General features: G+C 47.6%; 1 protein-coding gene across 1 annotated transcript in view; it reads left to right on the forward strand.

Annotated features, from left to right (window-relative positions):
* The window catches only part of EEF2K (eukaryotic elongation factor 2 kinase), a 63,775-nt gene that overhangs the window by 17,672 nt on the left and 27,605 nt on the right, over window positions 1–18,498 (forward strand). Inside the window, exons 3-6 of the mRNA XM_060031883.2 lie at window positions 11,762–11,862; window positions 15,199–15,259; window positions 16,573–16,610; window positions 16,988–17,159. Coding sequence (XP_059887866.1) covers window positions 11,762–11,862; window positions 15,199–15,259; window positions 16,573–16,610; window positions 16,988–17,159 — 372 coding nt within the window. The remainder of the gene's footprint in view (window positions 1–11,761; window positions 11,863–15,198; window positions 15,260–16,572; window positions 16,611–16,987; window positions 17,160–18,498) is intronic.

Below are 18,498 nucleotides of genomic sequence, written 5' to 3' on the forward strand. Positions count from 1 at the left end.
ACAGCAGTGAGAGGCCCGCATGCCGCAAAACAAAAAAAAAACAGTGCCAAGATATACACAAGATATATTTTTTGTGGGGAGAAAACAAAATCCATGAAAAGCTCTTGGGAAAGTGCTGGTCCATAATAAGGACAAACAAAAATTCGTTATTTTTATGTGCTGTGAAGTAAAAAGCAAGTTGAAATATGATCCCACTTGTATCAAAAAACATAGATATACATATATTAGTATTTGCATAGCAAAAACTCATATAATGTTATAAAACAATTTAAAAATTACTAACGAGAAAAAGAAGGAATTTGCATCCAACAGTTAATGGTGATTCTCTCTGGGGGAGAGGGTGGCATTAAGGGGGACTTTGATTATCTACATGGTATATATTTTTAAACATTGGAACTTTTAAAACTACACGTATGTATTACTTCTGTGTGCAAAAGGATGTTTTTAGCAGAAGAAAAATAAAGCAGCACAGCCAGGTAACCGCCCCTCCCCTAAACAAACATTAGTAATTGGCTGTCCTTGGGCTTGCCTGGTGGCACAGTGGTTGGGAATCCACCTGCCAATTCAGGGGACACGGGTTCAATCCTTGGTCTGGGACGATCCCACATGCTGTGGAGCAGCTGAGCCCGTGAGCCACAACTACTGAGCCTGTGCTCTAGAGCCCACAAGCCACAACTACTGAGCCCACATGCCTAGAGCCAGTGCTCTGCAACAAGAGAAGGTGCCGCAGTGAGAAGCCCGCGCACTGCAACGAAGACCCAACGCAGCCAAAAATAAACAAATAAATGAATTTATAAAATAATTGGCTGTCTTTAAAACTCATCGATTCTGCAAGAGAAAGTTCAAAATCCTCACTGACGATGGTAGCTCATGGTCCGCAGGGCCCCACACCTCTCCCTGCTCCTGCAGCTGGCTTCTCTGTTTTTTTCTGCGGTACGTGGACCTCTCACTGCTGTGGCCTCTCCCGTTGCGGAGCACAGGCTCTGGACGCGCAGGCCCAGTGGCCATGGCTCACCGGCCTAGCTGCTCCGCGGCATGTGGGATCTTTCCGGACCGAGGCACAAACCTGTGTCCCCTGCATTGGCAGGCGGACTCTCAACCACTGCGCCACCAGGGAAGCCCCAGGCTTCTCTTTTCACGCCTCTTCCTGAAACCTCTTTCAGTTGGGTCTGTTAAAATGATTGTTCAGCCTCCCTAGACGCCCTGCCCTGGCTATCGCCTTGGCATTCCTTGGGGCTCGTAGCAGACCTTTCTGTGCATCTGTCATTCTTGAATGCCATTCTGTTTATGAGTCAGCCCCTGACCTCAAGGCCAGGGGCTGTGTCCCATCGCACTTCATCCCCAGTACTCAGAGGAAGGGCTGTTTAAGGATGAGATGTAGCTCTTGGCTGCCCACCGTCCTAGGTGATCGAAGCGAGGCTCTATGGGGTTCTTGTTGCCAGTGGTGACTTCAGAGGGAGATGGCAGCTCAGTTTTCCAGACCTCACTCTCCCTGGCACTCAACAAACTGAATGTGTTTTTTCATTTACTGTTGACATGGCAACTGAGTTGTTTAACCAAAATGGCTACCTGGCATTCCTCCAAGGTGGCGTCACCCTGGCAGGTACCAGGCGTGTATTGTGAACTGTTGAGTTTGTCACTGTCAAGGCCAGGGCGTTTTGCCTGAGTTCCCAGGGGGATGGTGGCAGAATCGTTTAGGGGGCCACGCCCTGGGTAGCATGTCAGGCAGCCAACCAGAGGATGTTTATACAGTTTCTCATAACGTGGGAAAGTGCTTCTGTTCTGGAGTTAATTTTAAAGAGCAAAATATAGAGTATGATTTAGTTCTGTAAACACACACACGTGCACACACACACACACACACACACACAAAACAAAACCCTAAAAGGAAGTACATCAACACGCCAACAGAGATTGTCTTAGGATAGGATCATTTTTTTTCTACTTCTGTGCCATGTCTACATTTTCTAGAATAAGCATATGTTTTCAAGTTTTTAATAAAGTGGAAAATTTTATTTAAAAGAATTGTTTTCCTGGTCTGAGAATATCTTGGGGATCATTCCAATTAGCACATATAGATCACCTGTTTTTTAAGTGAATTAAGTTGTATTCCATCACAAGATGTACATGGGTTTATCTGGCCAGTCCCCCTCTTTTTAAAAAAAAAAAATTATTTGGCCGTACCGAGTCTTAGTTGCAGCACCTGGGATCTTTGTTGCGGCGTGTGGGATCTAGTTCCCTGACCAGGGATTGAACCTGGGCCGCCTGCATTGGGAGCGTGGAGTCTTAACCACTGGACCACCAGGGAAATCCCTAGCCAGTTCCTCCTCTTGAGGGACACTTGGGTTGTTTCCTTTTTTTCCTATTACAAACAGTGCTGTAATAAATCTATACACATATCTAAACAAACTTTAAAATACATGTATTTTATAATATGTAAATAATATACCTACACGGTAGAAAGAATTCAACCTGTACAAATGGTAAACAGTGAAAAGTAATCCTCCCACCTCTGATCCCTGTTTCCCTGGGGGATGTCCTTCCAGAAATGTTCCTTGTGAGTATAAGCATATGTACGTACGTGACTCTCTTCCTTTTCTTTTTCGCGGAAATGTTAGTTGACCGCAAACCTGTTTTGCACTCCTGTTCTGTCTTCCCATATTGGCACATATGAACTGACATCAGCTAGAACTTACATAACCGGCACTGTGGATCAGGCAGGCCCGCCTTACATATTTTACTCATATCAACTCATTGAATCTGCACAGCAGTCCTGTGAGGATCGGTGTTTTGACAGATAGTAAAACTGAGGCTCTGAGAGCTTAATTGCTTGATGCTTCCTGAGTGCAGAATGTTGTCTTGCTTATTTTGTTTTGTTTTTCTAATGGCCGAATATCATGGCATTATCTGGAAGCACTGTAATACATTTAGCCAGTCCCTCCTGGGTGGGTGTGAACGTCGTTTCCAGTCTTTTGCTACCACAAACCGCTTCCGTAAGCATCTCTTACGTGTGTCTCTTACATGTGCGTGTGTCCTGGTGCCCACTCGGGGGTGCGCCTGCCAGGTAAATCCCCACAGGTGGAATGGCTGGAGCAAAATGTTTGTGGGTTTAAAACTTGGCTAAGCATTGCCCATTGCCCTTCAAAGAGGTTGCACCGGCATTGGTGCTCCCGTGACGCATGGGCATGCCTGCTTCCCACGCCCTTCTTGGTAGACTTTGGTGATTAGACTGATACTTTCAACCCGCCCAGCGTGGCTCTAACAGCTTGGTCAAAGTACAGCAATCGCCCCAGAATGAAGTGGATGAGCGTCTGATGACTCACTGGGAAAAGAGGCGTCCCTGCCCACCCGAGCCCGGGGAGACCCCAGCCTCGCATCTTTGGGCTTCTGCCCCTGCCCACTGACCACAGGAAACTCTGTGCATACGCAGAGGTGGTGACCATTTTGGTACTTTGCCCAGTGCTCTGGGAATGCAGAGTGGGAAAGAGAAGCTTAGGTGTCCTGGGTCCAAAACGCTTTGGACCTCCAGCAAAATAAGGGCCTGCTGGGCGGATGAAGGAAAAAGATGTTGCATCTGGCATTGGGCAGGAAGCCGTCAGTGACCTGGTGTCTGGAAGACAGGAGGAGACTGAAGAGAGTCAAGCCTGGCTGGAGGGACTCATCTTTATGAAGCACGTGGTCCTTTATGGAATATGCTGGATATTCATTAACAGGGGTTCCCCTTCTTTAATTTTATTTGTAAATTTTTTAGCAGCTTTATTGAAATATAATTTACATACCATACAATTTAGCCATTTAAAATGTACAATTCAGTAGCTTTTAGTGTATTCATAAAATGATGCATCCGCGTCACCACAGCCAATTTTAGCTCATTTTCATTACCCTAAAAGAAGCCCATACCTCTTAGCCATCACCCCCAGTATCCCCATCCCACCCAGACCCTAACAGCCACTAACGTTATTTTCAGTCTCTATGGATTTGCCTCCTCCAGACGGTTCATGTAAGTAGAATCATACAATATGTGGCCTTTTGTGTCTGGCTTCTTTCACTTAGCACAGTGTTTTCAAGGCACATCCATGTGGAAGTGTGTGCCAGTACTTCGTTCCTTTTTATTTTCTATTTATTTATTTTTTTTCAGTACGCGGGCCTCTCACTGTTGTGGCCTCTCCCGTTGCGGAGCACAGGCTCCGGACGCGCAGGCTCAGTGGCCATGGCTCACGGGCCCAGCCGCCCCACGGCATGTGGGATCTTCCCGGACCGGGGCACGAACCCGTGTCCCCTGCATCGGCAGGCGGACTCTCAACCACTGCGCCACCAGGGAAGCCCCATTCCTTTTTACTGATGACGGATGTACCAATTTCGTTTATCCATCAGTTGATGCACGTTTGGGTTGTTTCTCCATTTTGGCTGTTTCGAATAATGCTACACAAGTCTTTGTGTGACCATGTTTTCCTTTCTCTTAGGTAGGTACTTGGGAGTGGAATTGCTGGGTCATATGGTAACTCTCTGTTTGGTCCACATTCTTGAGTCCTGGGTCTTCCATTTCATGGTTGCTGTAGATCTGAAGGCAAATCACCTCCTCACTCTCTGAGCCTTGGGTACCTCGTCAGTGGACTAGGAACTATCCTACTTGCTTGTCCGTCCTTGGCAAGGTTACCGTGAGGTGCCGGCCAGGATGCTGTCTGAGGAAAGACTTCCAGGAGACAGGGCGCTTTGTCATCCTAGGGAATGTTATTGCTTTGCTGGTTATTGTTCCCATCCTTCTCCTCCTGTCCTCTCTAGCCGTGACTCTGAATCCCACTGGTCAGGGAAGATGACCTGCAGCTACTGTATTCAACAGAGAGAGATTTCTTGAGGATTTTTAACTTTGTTTCCTTTATAATTATTTTATTGCTTATAGAAGTAATGTATGCTCCTTGCAGAAGACAACTTTGAAAGTGCAGATATAATTGCTGTTAAGGTCTTGGTGTGTATTTCCGTATAAATACAGACACGACTAAATAAACAGGGACTTTTCCTTACAATAACAGGATTTTGCTATATACGTTCTCTAATAACCAGTTTTTCCTCAGCAATCAAGAAATGGTGGGCTTCCCTGGTGGCGCAGTGGTTGAGAGTCCGCCTGCTGATGCAGGGGACACGGGTTCGTGCCCCGGTCCGGGAAGATCCCACATGCTGCGGAGCGGCTGGGCCCGTGAGCCATGGCCGCTGAGCCTGCGCGTCCGGAGGCTGTGCTCCGCAGCGGGAGAGGCCACAGCAGTGAGAGGCCCGCGTACCGCAAAAAAAAAAAAATAGAAAAAAGAAATGGTGCGTATCTTTCCACATCAGTAAATGTGGATCTAGTCCATCATTTTTTTAGTGGCCCCATGGCAGCCCGTTGTATAGATACGTCCCAGTTTCTTTAAGTATTTCCTTTTGTGGGATCCTTAGGAAGTTTCCAGGTTTTTGCTATTATATTCCGTGCTGGGTTCCATGGAAATTGCACGAAACCTCTAAATGCGTGTGGCCCAGAGTGGGGCAGCCACACAGTGGTGCGGCCTCTTTGCATCCCAGAGCGTGATGTGCACCTCCACTTCTTCCCACTTCTTTTACTTGTCCTTGGCTGTGGTTTAAGCCCTTTACTGTCGGTCAGGAGGGGTAAGTAGGGCTGACTTAGGGCTGTAGTTCTTAAATTCTACAGAAGTGATGATGGGGAAAACATATTTTATAACATCTGCTTACTGAATGTAACAGTTGATGTTTCAAGAAGGAAGCTTCGGGCTTCCTTGGTGGTGCAGGGGTTAAGAATCTGCCTGCCAATGCAGGGGGCACAGGTTCGAGCCCTAGCCCGGGAAGATCCCATGTGCCGTGGAGCAACTAAGCCCGTGTGCCGCAACTACTGAGCCTGCGCTCTAGAGCCCGCATGCCACAGCTGCTGAGCCTGTGTGCCACAACTACTGAAGCCTGCATGCCTAGAGCCCGTGCTCCGCAATAAGAAGCCACTGTGATGAGAAGCCTGCGCACTGCAATGAAGAGTAGGCCCCGCTCACTGCAACCAGAGAAAGCCTGCGCGCAGCAACGAAGACCCAACGCAGCCAAAAATAAAAATAAATAAAATAAATAAATTTTAAAAAAGAAGGAAGCTTCAAGGAGCTACTGGATGCTTCATGTAAGATCCAGAGGCTTTGACTGCTGTGATAGTAGTAATAAGAATAGTGATATAAAAACGGCAGCAGTAGCTGATAACATCATGTGTGCCAAAGAGATTGCAAACACATTAGCCACACATCTGGTCTCACTCCTGGCATATTTCAGGAAATTTACTATTATTATTAATTAATTATTTAGTTAGTTTTATTTTATACTCTCAGGCTCTGAGGAACCAAAGCCATTCTGTTCTCTTCCCAGGATTATGTTTTCCTCTTTGTGAAACCGCCTGTTTTATGTAAGAATAATTAGTCCACTCACCAGAGTTTTAGGCTCTTTGAAGCTAGAGAACGTTAGAGCTGTCAGGGCCTTAAGGTCATCTAACCCAGTGATCTTTGTTTAATAGCGTTGACTTACACATGCAATGCCTGAACACATTCTCATAGTAAAAAAATGAATGTAGATGAAGATGAAGTCACCTTGATCAGCCTCTTATCTTCTTCTATTCCCAGAGATAACCATTGTGTCAGTTTCGAATAATCACTTTTCAGACCTTTTACATTTATTTTTATCTTTAATTTTTATTGAAGTATAGCTGATTTACAACATTATATTAGTTTCAGGTGTAGAACATAGTGATTCAGTATTTTCAAGGATTATACTCCATTTAAAATCATTATAGGGGCTTCTCTGGTGGAGCAGTGGTTAGGAATCCTCCTGCAATGCAGGGGACACGGGTTAAAGCCCTGGTCTGGGAAGATCCCACATGCCGCGGAGTAACTAAGCCCAGGTGCCACAACTACTGAGCCTGCACTCTAGAGCCCACGAGCCACAATTACTGAAGCCCGAACACCTAGAGCCCGTGCTCTGCAACAGGAGAAGCCACCGCAATGAGAAGCCCGCACACCGCAACGAAGAGTAGCCCCCGCTCTCTGCAACTAGAGAAGGCCTGCGCGCAGCAACAAAGACCCAATGCAGCCAAAAATAAAATAAATAAATAAATTTATTTAAAAAATTAAGTCATTATAAATATTGGCTTTATTCCCTGTGCTGTAAAATTTTCAGACCTTTTAAGATGTATTTATATATAAATGTACATTTATGCATATATCTACAGACACACATATCCTTAGAAATCTGTGGTATTTTTTTCATATATATATTTATTGAAGTAGAGTTGATTGACAGTGCTGTGCCAATGTCTGCTATACAGCAAAGTGACTCAGTTACACACATAGAGACATTCTTTTTCATATTCTTTTCCATTATGGTTTATCCCAGGAGATTGGATATAGTTCCCTGTGCTATACAGTAGGACCTTGTTGTTTATCCATTCTAAATGTAATAGTTTGCATCTACCAACCCCAGTCTCCCATTCCACCCATCTACCCCCCCATCCCCCTTGGCAACCACAGGTCTGATCTCTGTCTGTGAGTCTAAGAAATCTATAGTACTGATCTGTGGGTGTCCTCCACCAGTAAATGGTGTCATGCCGTTTGCTTTCTTCAGCACCTTGCTTTTCACCCCCAGACAGTAGGCCTTAGAGATTGCCCATATCAGCATCGTCATGTTTTTAACGGCTGCATGCAAGTATGCCAAGTGTACCTAAATCATCCCCCTGTGGACTGGCAGGTTGTTTGTAATGCTTGCCTGTTACATAGCGTTACGAGCACCGACCTGAGCACACCTGGGTAGGTGATCAGAATGGCTGGGTCAGAAGTCAGTGAAGAAGGTTCATAACCACTGGCCGACCATCTGGCATAACCAGATGGCCCTCAAAGGTGGCAGTACCTGCTTCCACTCTCCTCACAGTGTCTGAGAGCACTCACTTCCAGGTCCTCCGTAACCACCTATTTTTCCTAACCTGATGGATAAAATAGTACCAGTGATTTAAGTTTAGCTGAGGTTGTTCAACCGTAATGAGCACTGTGTGCTCAGTGAGCCACTGTTTCTAGTGGGAGCATGTCTGCCCCACGGGTGGGGACAGGAAAGAAGTTGACCACCAGTAGTCAAAATATTCTTCATTGTCTTTTGTAAATGAGGAAATAGAGGTTCCCCAAGTTCGTCAGCAGTGGGCCGGAACCAGAGCTGAGGGAACTGAATCTTAGTACAGGACTTTTTTTTTGCGGTACGCGGGCCTCTCACTGTTGTGGCCTCTCCCGTTGCGGAGCACAGGCTCCGGACGCGCAGGCTCAGTGGCCATGGCTCACGGGCCCAGCCGCTCCGTGGCATGTGGGATCTTCCCGGACCGGGGCACAAACCTGCGTCCCTTGCATCGGCAGGCAGACTCTCAACCACTGCGCCACCAGGGAAGCCCAGTACAGGACTTTTTATATTGTGCTTAAAAAAAAAAAGTCACTTGCATTAAACCCACCTGTTGCCAGTAAGGTGTGGCTTGATTTTTTTTCTGGGTTTGTAAAAAAAGGTAATTCTGAGCCTGTGAAATAACATGCCCTCTAATTCTGAAATACTTTTTTCCTTGACTGTTTTTTCTGGTTGCTGCCGTAGCATCCAGCCAGCAGGTAATTTCTGTCGATAATTCTCATTGAATGGGGGGCCCTGTCTTTGGTTGCTTAGGGCACGTCTTAGTCACCGGTTGAGAGAGGTACACTGAGAAAGTCATGTGTCTCAGGCAGAGAAGAGGGCGCTTGTACAGACATGCTCAGAAGGGCGGCCTGCTGACTACTCAGAACTCAGCGGGCTCCTTGACAGGTGGGGGTCAGAAGGCCATCCCTGCCATTCGCAGCAGCTGGAATACAAGAGGGGACTGTGGCACTTTTTTAAAGTACAGAAATCCAACAACTGCTTTAGTTGTAAACATGTCTGCTGCAGGGTTATGTGTAACAGGGAAAAGGCAGTGACAAGCTCAGAGTCTTACTGTGGAGAACCACAGGTGAACAGTTAAATCAATAATGATTAACCCATGCAGTGGATTGTTACACAGCTGTTACAGCTAACTTGTAAATTCATGATGTGATGTTTGTGCCAAAAAATTTGAGTGGTTTGTTCTTTGCTTCTTGGAGTGTAACCTAGGAGAATCTTTTTGGAGGGGAACTCCAAATTTCTCAACTTTGTGATCCAGTGATTACACTTCCAAGAAGTATGTCCTACTGAGCTCTTGCACAGGTGCACAGAGATTAGATAAGAGGATGGTCCCTTTAGCACTGTTTATACGAGGGATTATTAGAGAGAATCTATATAACCATCAACTGAGGTCTGAGAAACAGCTTAAGGTACATTTATATAATTGTGTATCGTACAACCATGGAAGGGAAACGAGGTCGATCCAGCCTGTCTGTACGTATGACATGGAAAGGCTGGGTCCAGGATCCTGTGTTAAGTGGAGAAACGTAAGATGCAGAACACAATACCGTCCCAGTGCTCTTAAATTCATGTGTATGTTAACAAATGCATAGGAGGAAAGCTGCAGAATATCTAAATCAACTGTCAGCTGAGGTTTTCAGAGGAGTAGAGGTTAGAAAGGACGGCTGCTTTCTAATTCAGAATTCTGTAGTACTTGTACTTTTTTGTAATAAGCAGATCAAACATTTGGAATCAGGGAAAAAAATCAAGATCACTAAATAAAGAACCAAGTCCCATTGACCCACTCTCCTGAAAAGCTGTAAGTTATATTTGCAGTGTGATTCCAATTTTATTTAAAAATGCACGTAAGGGATCTGGAAAATAACTAGTCCAAAGCATTGATGATAGTTGGTCTGGTGGACGGCACGTGGCAGATTTGAATTTTCTTTGTCTTCTGTATTTTCCAAGTGTTTTCATTAAGCATGAATTACCTCCAAATAGGAAGCAAAAAATTACGGGCTTCATTTTTAGACTTTGCAGAGATTAGAAAGCCCCAGTAAGGGAGCCCTGGGCCGTGTGCGTGCATGTGTGTGTGCGCCTCATCTCCTCTGAGCAGGCTCTCAGTGATGGAGCCTAGGCCGGGGGCATGCGCTGGGAGCTGTCCTGTTTGCACCCAAGTCCGTGGAAGAGCTCCTAAGAGCTGGTCCAGGAGGCTGAGGGATGCCATTGTCGGGTGGGGAGGTCTGGAATCTGCCAGGCCCAGGCAGTGGCCAGCCCACGATCCAGACCCTCCCTGTGGCTCAGGCCTGTGGCCTGGAAGGGAGGTTTGGTCTCACTGATTCCTCTGTAGAGGCTGTCGGGCAAAGGTTCAAGCTCTACAGGAAAAGATGGAGAGGGTATTGCTCCCCAGTGTGAGAGTCGGAGTGTTTGTTTGGAGGGGACAAGAAAGGAGTCCACCTTGGGATTATAAAAACAGTAAAATGAGCTGCTTTTTTTTTTTAATATTTATTTATTTGGCTGTGCGGATCTTTGTTGTGGCACTCGGGATCTTTGTTGTGGCGTGTGAACTCTTAGTTGTGGCATGTGGGATCTAGTTCCCTGACTAGGGATCGAACCTGGGCCTTCTGCATTGGGAGCGTGGAGTCTTAGCCACTGGACCACCAGGGAAGTCCCAAATGAGCTTCTTAAAACAAAAAACTGGGGTCGTACTATGATGCTGTTGAGAATCAGCATGTTCTCTCCATAACGTGCCTTGCTCATCTTTCCCAGTTAGTACCCTTGAAGCCCCGTTCTTAACAGGGTTTGAACGTTTGGGGACATGTTTTCGGGCAGCACAACAATGGAAGGCACTGAGGCACCAAATGGGTGGAAGGCAGGGACGCTGAACCTGCAACGGGCAGAGCAGATCTGCACAAGGAATTGTCCTGCACCCCCAGGACCTTGGAACATCTCATGGGAATCTGTTCATAATTAACTGAGAACTTAGCACTTTGTTAATGTAGAGGCAACATATCTTTTGCATAGTTTGATATACTCTTGAGTTTAAGAAGGTTAAATTGTCTGTGAATTTCATTTAGGGCAGTAAAATGGGGTGTATTTATGATTTATACAATATTTATGAAAAGGTGACATTGGGCCTGATAGAGTCCAGAATTCCCACCATAAGGCGGTTTAGCATTTTAAATGAATAGAGTCAAAGCGTAGTAACCACTCCCCACAGACGTCTGGGATGAATTCATTTTGCACGATCACAGTGATACCTCTTGTACACGTATGTTTGCACACTTATGTTTGTATTTCTAGAGGATACATTCCTAGATGTAGAATTGCTGGGTCAAAATAAAGGAATACAGTTTTTCCATTTTCGTACATTGCCAGATTGCCTTTAGAAGAGGTTTATACCCACTGACAGTACGTGAGAACACCTGTTTCCCTACATCCTGGTCAGATGCGTCATTACCAGCTGTTAAAATGTTTGCCAGTCTGAACAAGGTGGGATGGGGGACTATCATCTTATTTTCATTCTCAACTTTTTGATAACAAGTGAAGCAGTATGTGTTTTCTATACATATTATGTTTCTTCTTCGGTTTTGTAGTTAAGACAGGTCACTTCTGGCGGTGGGAAAGCTGGGCCCATGTGAGCTGGGCCCATGTGAGGTCTTTTGGGAACTATGTTCCTGCAAGGATAATAGATGGGAGTGATTCTCTCCGACTGATGCTGTCTGCCTCCCCAGAGGTTGGAGACACTGGGAAATCACAGGGTGAGAGGAGCTGCCCTGCACTGTCCCAGAAGCCCCTGGTCTGGACCTAACACTCCCCTTTGCTTCTGCAGGAAGCTTGGAAGCATGCAATCGAGAAGGCCAAGCACATGCCTGACCCCTGGGCCGAGTTCCACCTGGAGGACATTGCCACGGAATGCGCCACACGTCACAGGTCAGTACCTCGTCTACAGACACTATATGACCCCAGTCCACAAGGAGTCCTTGGGGTTTGGGTCCTCCTTCTGCTTAAAATCAGTGAGGCTTAAGTACCCTTGGAGATCAAGGAAAAGGGAATATAATAATAATAATATCAGCCAGTATTTGAGTATTTACGCATGCTCAAGGCATTGTGCATGATCTCATTTAATCCTTACCGTGTGTATTTAATCCTGTAAAGTGTGTATTCTACAGGCTAGACTGAGCTATGCTGCAAGTACAAATACCCCAAGGGCTTTATGCAACAGAGGTGCATTTCTTGCCTGTACGAAGTTGGGTGAGAATTGAGTAACTCTTCAGGGCATCTCAGGGATCCAGGCTACTTTTGTCTTGTGGCTGCATCATCTCAACACATGACCCCACAATTGCTATCAGAGGGAAAGAAAGCAGACCAGCCTTTCAGTGCCTTGGCCCCAGGAAGATTCACAAAACAGAGCTGGGAGGGTCTAGATTTCCTATTTGAAAAGGCAGAGGAAGGAAGAGTGTTCTCAGGGGGTTTCAGGAAGAAAAATAAAAACAACAGAACGCTACCACCAACATAATAATAAGGAGGACTATGGTGATGATGATGGGGTCCTTGTTTACTGAATGTTCCATCTGCGAGGTACTGTTTACGCACTCTATATGTATTTACTCATTAAATAAAGTCTGCAGTCGTTGTGTCAAGCCTTCGGCACTCCTTTGAGGATCTGATGAAGCCATCTCAGAAAGTTGCACACATATGTCTTATTTGACTCATAATTTTAGAAGACTCATGGATCTGCCCTGGGGCCTGTCCTGTGTCCTGTGACCTCTGTAGACCCCTCCAGCTCTGACTCATCCAGGTGAACCCCGTGAGTTCCCTCAGTTGCCCCAGTGGAGAGAGAGGTTTGAACAGGGTCACCCAGGTAGTTAATAAGATAACTTTCTGACTCAGATCAGTGTCTGTGAATTAGTCAGGACTCTTTTTCAAATGCAAGTGACAGAAACCCAGTTCGCAGTGGCTTAAGCATAGAAAGGAACGGTTGACTCATCTACGTGGGCTTCACGTATGGCTAGTCCCAGCTGCTCCAAGGGTGCTTTTGGCTCTGACCCCAGATAGACTGTCTTACATCAGTGGCACACACGGCTCCTAGGAGCCCCACATGTCATCTCACTCAGTGGGAAAGGATCTTTCTTTCTCGATTTTTTTTAAAACAAAAGTCCCACATTTGAATCTCATTGGCCTGGCCTTGGTTATAGGCCGGTTACTGAACCAGTCATTGTGCCAGGCGCTTTGCTGTCACTGGCCAGGTCTAGATCACATACCACAAGCAAGAAGGTGCTGGGGGATCAGCTTCACCCAGTCCATATGTTCTGAAAATGGAGGATGGGGGTTTTCCAAAGGAAAATTGGGGTGCTGTTACCAGAAGAAAGGGGAGCAGTTGCTAGGCAGGCAGAAACAGTGGAGCCCTCTCCACCTTTCTGCAGTGTGTTCCTGCTCCCACCTTGTGAGGAGATGGGTTAGAACCTAGTGTGCACCTTTCCCCATTTCGGAGGCTGACCTCCTAGTGGGCTCTGGGGTCTGTGCCGGCAGCTGAGGTCAGCATCGTCGGGGCCCCAGAAGGCCAGGTTGCGCACTCTGTTCCTTCCTGCCTATAAACGCAGCGTGGTGGCTGGTCGGTGACATCTGGCCTCCAGGCTGAGGACACCAGGCTACCAGGGAGGCCCTTGGAAAAGCAGGACTCACGTGCTGGGCTGGTTCTGTGTGTCCCTGAGCTCCTTGGGGGCCAGGGACCAGGGGCTGCGCCGAATTGTGTTTATTTCTTAACCATAGTAGCTGATTTCACCTGCCCTGGCTGCCAGCAGAGGGAGGTCAGGCACTGATGGCCAGAATGTCCAGAGGTTTCTAAACTGGAGGCTTCCACCTCTATTGCTGGTTTTTAAAGAGCTCTGCTGCAAGCCAGCCCTTTACTGGGACAGATTTCCTGTTCACGTGGGTTGTACCCAGGCTGGTTAAGAGCAAGGTTCTGTTTGAAACCGACCTGGGTTTGAATCTTGGCTCTCAGGAAGGTTTTTTCGCCTCTCTGAACCTTGGTTTCCCCATCTGGAAAGTGGGCACAATATTTGTACGGATCTCACAGGGCTGAGTGACGGTTGATGGAGGAGTTCCGTGTAAGCTCTCAGCATACGGTGAATGCTCAGTGAACTCAGAGCAGCTCTGTCCTCGGTAAGGTTAGTGATTGTGAAGGACAGTTAAGACCCTTCCAGTGTTGCATGTCTCTGCCCTCCCCCAACTTCTGGGCGCCTCTCAGCTTTCAGTCTGTTTGGAAGTGAGGGAAGACGACTTCCTTTACCTTGGCCTCTACGTAGTAGTGCTAACAATGATTGCTGTTATTTATTGGCACCGGACTGCCACGGGCTGGTGCCAGCAGGTGTGTGGCTCTGACAAGCCTTCCTCCCCACCCTGGGCCTGGGGTGGGTTAACCGCCAGGCCTCTGCTTGTTTCTCAGGCTCTGAAAAGGCTGTTCCCACGAGCTGGGAGGTTCTGGAGTCTGTCGCCCCTGAGGGAGGGCCAGGGAGGCATCTGCTAGAGCTAAGAACACCTCAGCCCTGGGGGAGGTTTAAGATTTTAGGGATTTACTGAGCCAAGGAGCTTCCTACCAGGCAAACCTGTTAAGGCCCAGCCAGGCCTAGGGGCAGATTTGCTCTGGAAAAGAGGATCCCTGGGAAAAGAGAGATGAAAATGTTCTGGAACCCTCTCCATCCCTCTCTGCCTTGGGTGTGTATCCGGCAGCCCCTTTCCTGGTTGGACTCAGAGGCAGGACCCTCCCCCCAGCCCTGCCTGCACTGGGCCTCACACCGGCAAGAACGAGGATGCTGCCACCTCCCATCCTGGGACACGCCATTCATTATCTAGGCCAGTTATAACAAGGATATTTACTTATTCAACTGTTCATCCACCATGCGTTTATTAAGCCTCCCCTGTCCCAGGTCCTGTTCACTGGCCTGCCTTTGTGGAGTTACAGTCCGGTGGGGGAGCCAGATAGGTAGGGAGCAAGCCCGCCCACTGCACAACTGTAAGCTCTGGGGGACATGGTGGAGAGGGAATAGCTGCCTTTGACGAAGGGGCAGGAGGCCAGTGTGGTGGGGACCTGGGAGGGAGGGGGAGTGTCCACAGACCCAACCCAGGAGGTCAGGTGGGCCTGTGGGTAGAGAGAAGATTTGATCCCGAGGGCATTGGGCAGCCCAGAAAAGTCTTCTGCCTTCAGCTAGTGAGTGACAGGATCAGGTAATGGACGCTGCGCCCTGGGGTGGGTTCTGGTCTCTGCAGGTACAACGCTGTCACCGGGGAGTGGCTGGAGGATGAAGTTCTGATCAAGATGGCGTCTCAGGTGAGCAGAGCCTCGAGCCCAGTGTAATCAGGGATTGCTTCCTCTCCTCCACACCCACTTTATTTTATTTTTTTAACTTTGGGGGATTCTTTATAGTACTGTATATTTATTTTATTTTTTACAACAGCTTTATTGAGATATAATTCACACACCATACCCCACACCCATTTAAAGTGTACAGTTCAGTGGTTTTTAGTATAGTCACAGAGTTATGCAACCATCACCACGATCAGTCCCAGAACATTTTCACCATCTCTAGAAGAAACCCCGTACCTACCCATTAGCAGTCAGTCTCCAATTCCCTTATCTGCCCCAGCCATGGGCAACCGCTAATTTATCTTCTGTCTCTGTATATTTACCTATTCTGGGCATTTCATGTATTAATCATATATATCAAAAGATTCTTCTTGACACTCTTATTGAAAATCGGTGGACCGTGAATGTGTATATCCGTTTTCAAAACTTACAGGTCACCACCTATTACTTTTCATCTAACAAGGTGAACTCAGTGGGTTGCAAGAAAAAGGGATCAACTAGAAAATAGAGAACTTCCTGCCTAGTAAGGGGCAGGATCGATCTGTGAAACATTTTGTAGTGTATCACACACTCAGAAAAGTGTGTAGCTTGATGAGTTTCACCAAGTGAACATGTGTATAACCAGCACCCAGATCAAGACACAGAATATCACCGGCACCCCCAGAAGCCCCTCTCAGCCCCACTTACTCCTCCTTTACCCCCAAGGGTAAGCACTACCCTGAATTCTATCACCCGAGATTGGTTTTGCCTTTTTGTACTCCCTATAAGTGGAACCATACCGTATATGTATAGCTCAACATTTTGTCCATGAGGTTTTGTACATGTTTTTTCTAGAACTGTAATTTGTTCATTCTCATTGCTGTATAATATTTTGTCAAGCAAATAGACCTGATTGATCGATCCATTATACTGTCGATGGACATTTGGGTGGTTTTGCTTTTTTTTCTGTTACAGACAGGGCTACAAAAAACATCCTTTGACATGTACTGTCTCTACCCCCACCCCGTCACCCCCATAATATCTTCACCCCCTGAGAGTCTTCTGCTCAGCTAGGCGGGGAATAGGGTGGTCTCATCAGTCCTGCAGCCTCCAGGCTGGAAGTTCTATGAGGGCTTGGTGCTGCAGTAAAGGAAGGAGGGCCCAGGGATTTTAGGGTCGAGATGAGGTCCAGGGCATCGATTTGGTGGGTGACGTCCAAGGGGAAAATCTCCTCCTGGCTCAGGGTAGCCTCTGGGTGGGGTGTGGGGACTGATAACCCGCTGTGTGATGTCTTTCAGCCCTTCGGCCGGGGAGCAATGAGGGAGTGCTTCAGGACGTAAGTGACTCAGCCTGCCTCTCGGGGCCCTGCCCAGACTCCCTCAGGCTCCTGAGAGCAGGGGCACTGTGACATTTCCAGTCAAGAAATGGAGACAGTGGCTTCTCTTCTTGTAGCCCAAGCTCCTCTCCATCTGGTCTCCGTTGGACCACACGTTGGGACCGGCTGTGGGGATGGGCTGGAGGAGAACAGGAAGTATGTCCCTTAAGCCCCATTCGCAGCTCTTTGAAGGATGCTGTGGGGTGGGGAAGCCCCTCCCACCTCTTGCATTTTGTTCCTGGCTCTAGCCAGCCGGGTCAGGCAGGGTCTTCCCATCCTGGGGACTAGGGCTGGGATCCAGAACACCCAGGCGGGCCCCCTGATGCCTCTCCCCTCAGGAAGAAGCTTTCCAACTTCCTGCACACTCAGCAGTGGAAGGGGGCCTCCAACTACGTGGCAAAGCGCTACATCGAGTCCGTGGACAGGGATGTGTACTTTGAGGATGTGCGTCTACAGATGGAAGCCAAGCTCTGGGGAGAGGAGTATAATCGGCACAAGCCCCCTAAGCAGGTGTGTGGCACCCCTGTCTGCCGCCCTCCAACACCAGGACGTATCTGGAGATGAGGACGATGGAGGTGCCTGTCACAGGCTTCCTTTTTCACCATCTTAGCAGCCGCTGATAACAACCATCATGTATTGAGCCTGATATGTCAAGTACTCTACATGCCAAGAGTTATTGATTTCTGAAAACAGAGGTCTGAGGTTGTTTGAGGTCGGAATGTTTTTATTCCATTTACAGATGGGATCCATTAGTCAGGATTTTTGCTTGCAAATGACAGAAACCCACTCAAACGGGCTTAATCCAAAAAGGGAATTTATTGCCTCCTATAACTGAGAAATAGTGCTGGCTCCAGGTGTAGCTAGATCCAGGACCAAATTGAAGTTGTTGGGAATCTTCCTCCAGCTCTAGTCTCAGTGTTCTGTGTTGGCATCACTCTCAGGCGGCTTTTCAGCTTGTAGTGACATGTTAGTCCCAGTAGCTGCAGGCTCCCTTTCCGTTTCTCGGCAACCTTGATGGAATGACATGTTTTCCCGCAAGTTTCAATGAGTCTCAAAACTGGGTTTCTTTTTTTTTTTTTCTTTTTCTTTTTTTGGCCATACCGCACGGCATGTGGGGTCTTAGTTCCCCAACCAGGGTTCAAACCCACGTTCCCTTTGTTGGAAGCACGGAGTCTTAACCACTGGACTGTCAGGGAAGTCCCATGGGTTTCATTGGCTTGATTAGGTCAGGTGCCTATCACTGAGCCAATCACGATGGCCAGGGTGTGGGAATATGCAGATTAGGCAGGCCTGAGCCTTGTACCCACCAGCAATATGGGTTCTTCCACCCAGACTAGGTGGACTGAGATTGGTGGCTCCCAAGGAAAAGCAGGAGAGGGAGTGGGGAATGGATTCCTTCCTTATCTGCCCCTGGGGAACCTAGGGCACAAAGGGGTTAAGTGTCTTGCCCAAATGGGCAGGGATGGAGCCAGGGCTCAAATCCAGGCTTTCCAAGCCCCTGCTCTTGGCTTCTTCACTTGAGCCCCCAGGGTACTGGTGACCTGAAGCCAAGCAGAACTTCCTGTTGCCTGCAGGCATTTGAGGAAATAGCGCCCCGGGCCTCTGCCCTGCTTAAATTCACAGCTCAGCTCTCCTACTGTTTGTGCACCTGCTAGCTATAAGGTACCATCTTCTGAGTGCCTAGGAGAGCCACACTTCCAGGTAGCCAGCAGAACTTATTGAGTGCCTACTGTTTGCAGAGCCCTTGATTAAGTGTCCTTGGTGTGGATACAAAAAGCCACACTCCCACCCTCGGGGGTTGTGTCCTCTTTAGTAATTCAGTACACTCAGGCCTGGCCACTTTTTCCTT

The sequence above is a fragment of the Delphinus delphis genome, chromosome 15 (genome assembly GCF_949987515.2).
Source record: "Delphinus delphis chromosome 15, mDelDel1.2, whole genome shotgun sequence".
NCBI classification, from domain to species: Eukaryota; Metazoa; Chordata; class Mammalia; order Artiodactyla; family Delphinidae; genus Delphinus; species Delphinus delphis.